The sequence below is a fragment of the Gavialis gangeticus genome, unplaced genomic scaffold (genome assembly GCF_001723915.1).
Source record: "Gavialis gangeticus isolate Ggan-Ray unplaced genomic scaffold, GavGan_comp1, whole genome shotgun sequence".
NCBI lineage: Eukaryota > Metazoa > Chordata > Crocodylia > Gavialidae > Gavialis > Gavialis gangeticus.
Window position 1 is genome coordinate 13,489,222 of NW_017729001.1, and position 6,237 is coordinate 13,495,458.

Consider the following 6,237-nt stretch of genomic DNA (forward strand, 5'->3'; position numbering starts at 1 on the left):
TGCTAGATCTCTCTCTTGTGCTGGTTTCAGGTGCTTGCTGAATCACTGAATTTCAGCGGGTGCGAATACATTCTGCTGGATTTTGCTGCATCCTGGTTTTGCTGTCTGGGATTTATGCTGGCCTGTTCTGCGCTTGGCCAGCTGTTACCATTCTCTGAGACTTTGCTGCCATGCGTTCAGGCTGTTTTGTGCTGATCTCTCCCAGGTTCCATTTTGGCTTCTCCAGGTTTTCCTGACTTGTGCTGCACTTAGCCCTGTTTTCCTGTGCTGTGCTGGGTTTTGCCAAAGCCTGCTTTTATTTTCCAGGATTTCTCCTGGCCTGTGCTGCGCTTAGTGGGCTTCTGCTGCGCTCTACTGGATTTTGCTGCCTGATGGTGGATTTTGGTGGATTCTGTTTTTACTTTATTCCCCCCAGCTTGCGCCCATGCTCTCCTGTGGTCTCCCATGCTTGGCTGGATTCTGGTGGACTTTATTGGAGTTTTCTTGACCTGCCTTGCACTTTGTTGGATTTTTACTACACTTGTTTCTGGTGTTTGGGGGGTTTTGCCACTTTTTTTTGGTGCCTTTTAAAAAATTTTGTCCCAAGTTATCACCATTTTTCCAGGCTTTCTTTCTTGGCTTTGTTTGATTTATGCTAGACTCTACCACACTTTGCCACGTTGAACTGGACAGTTGCTGGCTATTGCCATGTCCTGCCATGTTTTGCTTGTGCAACTGTTGCCTCACTCTCCCACTGTTGGCTTTGGTTTTCCCAATTGATTGATTACTGGTTTGAATGATTTTTGTCCCACCTACTGCAACCCTTCCACCTCAGAGAAAAAGTGGAGCTTGCTGTTGTAAGGGAAAGAATAGTGACCTGTGTAAGAGAAGATGGGCTGGGAGTAGCCCTCAAACCCTGGGCAAGGGCACACACCTGTTACAGTGTGTGCACAATGTAACGTGGATGTGCCCGCATCGTATGCATCTCTTGCTGCGTGCTGACTGTGTATCTGCCTTTCAGGGCATTGAGATGGAACTAAGGAACAGGAAACACCATATCAAGCGAGGTAACACCGGGGCTGTCGTCCAAGCAATTCTGAGGACTGGTGATGGTTGGGCTGCTGCATCTGATTCCCGGAAAGGTGGTTTCCCTGCTGGCTACTGACCTGGCTTGAGTTTGCTCTGGGAACCTGCTTCTTCATCAGTCTACTGATTAAACCCAAGAGGAGGAATGGGCAGATATAGCTGAATGCTGCAACTCAGGGACTCATACAGGAAAGAGGAGGAACTTGCCTATGGTTCTCTTACTGGATCCTGGCTTGATGGCCTCCTTGCCCATTACTGAAGTGCCTTACAGCAGACCATGGCCCTTGAGGGGAATGCCTTTGTGCCAGAAGATATAGCATCTGCCTAAAAGGAGTCTGATCTTTCTTCTTTACCCCAACTTCCTTTCATACCCATTGAGCAGACCCTTCCTGCACAGCACATTTGTAGGTCTGACTCCTTACAGCTGCAGACGGCATTCGTTCGTCTTTCAACCTTTACCCAGCCTTTCCTCTAGCAGCAATGAAGTTCCTAGCAGAAGAGCATAATGGAGTTTGAATGGGACTCTAGGTATTGGCCACTTGATGAAGACATCTGGCTGAAGGGCAGGGGGAGGAGTTCAAGAAGTGTAGTGTGGTAATCCTTCTCCACAAAGATCACCGCTGTTTGTTATAATAGAGTATCTCTTTGGTTCTCAATGCCAGAGCTTGTTCTTCAGGCTGAGTGGGTAGCTGAGGAAGTGGTTTTTCATGTCTTGTTTGTTTTTATATTTCTGTTCAAAGTGTTTTAAAGGGAAGAAAGCAGCTACCTGAGTAATTATTTTTCAGCATACATAAAATAAAGGCCTATGGAGTCTCACGTTCCTCCTCTCCCCTGCATAGTAAGATAGTCTGAAAGGAAGCAGGGGGGTTGGTCTGATGATGGCTTTCCAGCAGTTTGGCTCTCAGTCCACTACCCCGTGACTTGAAAATGGGACAGTAAGCCCTGGCCCTCTCAGGGTCTCATGACACACAAACTTTTCTCCTTTTGCTCCAGGAAGCATTTAAGGTTGGTTATTAGCATAAAGCACTGACCACAAGGTCACAGTGCCTATATGCTTGTGGCTGTGTTAATACCAGGCCCTTGTCCTTGGAAACGTGCAAGGCTGGGTCTTTGGCCAAAATACATATCCCTTTAACATGGAGTTGCTGACAAGTTTTAGCTATCATCTCACTGGCAAGAGTAGTCATTACCTCTCCCAGGGAGCTGGGGTTGAATTTCTGTTTGTACTGCACTTCGAGATGCTGCCATATGCTAGCAGGTAAGGTCTGAGCACCCTTCAACCCTACTGCTTTTCACTTGCCACTGGAAGGGAGAGGTGTTAAGCAGCATGTGGTATCCAACTGCATGACATTAAGCAAACAGCAGCTGGCCAATCTCTTCCCTGTTGGAGCTGTGTGAAAGGCAAGAACTAACCCTCACAACTGGTGTAAAACAAATTGGGTTAAAAAAAATATTTGGACTAACCTGAGGTATTAATATAAATGACAATAGGGAAAGTGTTCAAAGGAAGTGCCAGCTGACACATTAATTTTAGGGATGCTTATGCAGGCATCAGCGCTGGTGCTTTCAGATGCACCATTGGAAGTCAGTGGCTCCTCTATTCCTCTACCTACTCAATTTGGGTCTGCACAGAAAACTGCCCTGTGAATTACTGGTAATAATCTGTGGAGTGTTTTGTTCTTTTGCACTACCAACAACCAAGCCTGAGGGTGGGATTTTTTTGGGGGTGGGGAGTGGGGGTGGGGGGGGTGTTGAGACAAAAGGTTAGAATTTAAGCAGGTTTAAAAATGGCATTCTCAGCTGCTTGGACAAAGATGCTTTGGAAAATGTTCCTCTTGTAACTCTGACAGTAGACCAAGTACCAGGCCTAATGCTGTTGGCGGCATTATACTGCTCTGAGACTGACAATGTGTCATAGTAAGGTCAAGAGAGAGAATGCAGTAAGGTCCTGTCTTCAGAGATCTGGACTGACTTCAACTGACGGTGCAAGTGCATGGAGGCCCCTCTCATTCTAAGAGTTAAGGCTCTTTGAGGCTAAGTTCCCACCCAGGCAGTAAGAACTGCACATGTATGGCACTGAGCACAACACAGCATAATCCCAAAGTGATTGCTGGGGCTTTGATCTAATCATTTAAATGGATGCCAGACTACTTTTAGAGCTAGGTTATTGCCATTATTTCAAACACTAAGTCTTTACTGGATGAGCAGAGAATTTGGGGCCAGTTTCACAAAAGTTGACTAGAAAAATAGACTGTCTGGTGCTCTGCGTCATTTAAATCAGGGGTGGGCAAGATGTGGCCCACTGGGCCATTCTATCCAGCCCCCAGGGCCCCTAAAAAAATTTAGAAAATTAATATTTATCTGCCCCTGTCATGCAGCCCTTGCTGGCTTGCCAAAACTCAGTAAGCAGCCCTCCGATGGAAATAATTGCCCACCTCTGATTTAAATCATGTGCATTACAGCTGTATACAAAATACTAACTGGCCCTTCTCTTAGCATCTCCCTGCACTTGGAGAGGTAAGAAAACCTAGGTTCAGATGTTCTGTGCCCAAACGAAACACCTGGGTGTTATGGGCTGTGGTGAGACCCAGCGTTGAGTTGCATCCAACACATCATTCTTCTGACAGGAATTTTGTCAGTGTGAAGACTTCAGCATTGGCCCCTGCATTGTGCAAGAGCCTTACCTTGAGCTTAAGTCCTGCCTCATGTATGAAAAAAATAATTCCTCTACTTTCCAGAAGAAAGGAAAGCTGTATGACAGCACAGCCAGAGCAACAGCAGGAATATGAGAGCACTTCAGCACTGGTGGAAGCCTGGCCTTTACTGTGGGCAGTTGGAGATTACAGCTGGATTAAACATGTCCTGGTGCAGGTTCAGAGTCAGCTACAGGATCTGGGGAAACAGGCTGCTTCTCACCTCCAAGCCTGGAGATGTGTTGTTACCTAAATTAGAATCCAAGTGAAGGAAACGGTGGGCTGCTGTAGGAGGAAGTGGCCTGTGCTCAGTAGGCACTGAGCCTCGTCACAAAAACACCAGGCCATCTGAAAATGCAGCTGGTTCTGTTCTGGACCAGGGCACCGCAAATAAAGAGCAGCACTGGGGTCAGGACTGAAGCACAATGAGGAAGCAGAAAGAGCCCCGCAGCCCCTTATGGCTTGCATAGCTGCCTCATTTTCCCAAGGGCTAGGCAAAAATCACCCACCCTCACCACACCCACCAGTGCTCCAGTCTAACTGCCTCTGAATTCTGAAAAGTTGATGGCTTCATTGGGCCCAATCTTGAAGAAGCAAATAGAGAAGGTCTAGGTAATTATCTCTTTTCTCTGCAACTACAGTGGCCTGGAGGCTAACACTGATGTCTGCCCACCTGCAAGTTGGGCTAGTAGGCAGCAAGATCAAGCAGCTATGTTAAAATCATAGAAAAGTAAGGCTGGCAGTGCCCGAAGGAGAACATTGAGTCCAACTCATCCTGTGCCAGGCACAATTGTCTCCATCTCTTCCATCCAATGGAAATGGGCCATTAGCTTTGTGCATGTTGAAGGGCTGGTTCTGATGCCTGATGTCCAAATGGGAGGTTATGTTTAAGTACTAGTCAAAGAAGCAAGGATGGCAGAACCAGGCCCTGAGCAATACAAAAGTAATTCATCTTCCAGGGCCAGCATCAAGATTATCAGCCTGATCTACTGCAAACCCACCCCTATTTCCATACACTAGCAGCCAATACATTGCTTACGTGGGCTCACCCATGAGTAAGTGTAGGAGAAGCCAGTTTTAGTGTACCGTTCCTGAACAAACCACCGATGTCCCTCTTTAGCAGACAGCTGTGTGACAAGCATTAAACTAACTGAAAGAAGTAACCTGGTTCTACAAGCAAATGGATTAACTGGCTGGTATTTCAGGTATGTGCTTATGGGTTAAAAAAGGTAGGAAGACATACAACAATCTCGTTTCATTGGTATAAAATGTTTCTTTAAAAAACAGTATATGATCGGCTAGTTCTGACACACGATCTACATAGCTGCTTTAAGAATCAAGCTGAACAACCCATACACCAAGATGACCTCTGGATCAACAGAATCACAGCCAGCCATGCATGACCATTTGACAATAATAGGGATCCATCACTGCAATGGACAAGGTCATTAAGAATCAACATACAAGACTGCCCCATTCCCCCCAGGCACTTACAGGCAAATACACTTAGCCTACAGATGGCAAGTTATGCCTATGCTCATGACTAAACTTGCAGGTTTACAGGCACCCTGAGTACTTGGCTCTATGGATTTAAAAAAAAACAAATACACAGTTAAAAAAATACCTCTTTAGAAGCTTCTGTGGGAAAATGTATACAAAAAAAAAAAGAAGTCTGACTACATGGGCAGCCACATACAGGCCAGGACGACATCCTGTGCTAGTGCTATTCAAGGAGCACAGTTCAGCCCCCCTTGCAATCACAGTATGTCTTAGCTGTGGCAGGTCTCCCCCTCTGCTCAAATCCTCTGGTAAATGTAGGGCACTTATGGTAGTGCAGATGGTGCACAACTTTTCTAAGGTTACAAGAGAACAAAAACTATGCCACAAAACAGCCAGCATTGCTACATTGCCTATACCTGCTCCCATGAGCATGGGCTCACCTGGTACTGGTTAAAACTTTAGCATTCCTGACTTGCGGTCTACTTTGAAAGGTTTTTATTGCACCTGGCCACTTGCTTTGCAGTAACACAGCATGTCCTTGTTGCAAATCATGCAGAGAATCGTCTGCATGACTAAGGAATAAGCCCTGAGCAAGCTTACCTGTAGTGTACTGGCTCCTTCTACATTCACATCGTCTTAATGAACACAGGGCTCGTTCTTGGGCAGACCCAAGAATGTTTCAGTGGTGTTAGCTATGTGCTCGGCTGCACCCTTCCTGCCCCCCTCACCCCTCCAACCCTTCACCATAGCAGCAGGCATCTGCACAGACACTGCATTTTTTTGCTGACATACCAGATTTGTGCCAAAAATAATGCTGATGTCATGCAACAACCTTAGGTTACAGGAAGGGCTTCCCAGGGTGGGCAGGGAGCATTGGGGGAGGGCAGAGGGGGGTTTACATATGAAATGTTTGTTTAGCTTTAGTCCCTTACTGAAGGGTCGGGGGGGGGGGGGGGTACCTGTTCCAACATGCTTGAGC

At 46.5% G+C, this 6,237-nt stretch overlaps 1 protein-coding gene across 4 annotated transcripts in view; it reads left to right on the plus strand.

Annotated features, from left to right (window-relative positions):
- GGT1 (gamma-glutamyltransferase 1) overlaps nt 1–1,885 on the plus strand; it is a 75,433-nt gene extending 73,548 nt beyond the window's left edge. For all 4 annotated transcript variants that reach the window (XM_019506871.1, XM_019506872.1, XM_019506869.1 and 1 more), the window contains one exon: nt 1,001–1,885. In XM_019506871.1, coding sequence (XP_019362416.1) covers nt 1,001–1,144 — 144 coding nt within the window. In that variant the 3' untranslated portion in view covers nt 1,145–1,885. The remainder of the gene's footprint in view (nt 1–1,000) is intronic.
- The last annotated feature ends 4,352 nt before the right edge of the window (nt 1,886–6,237 follow it).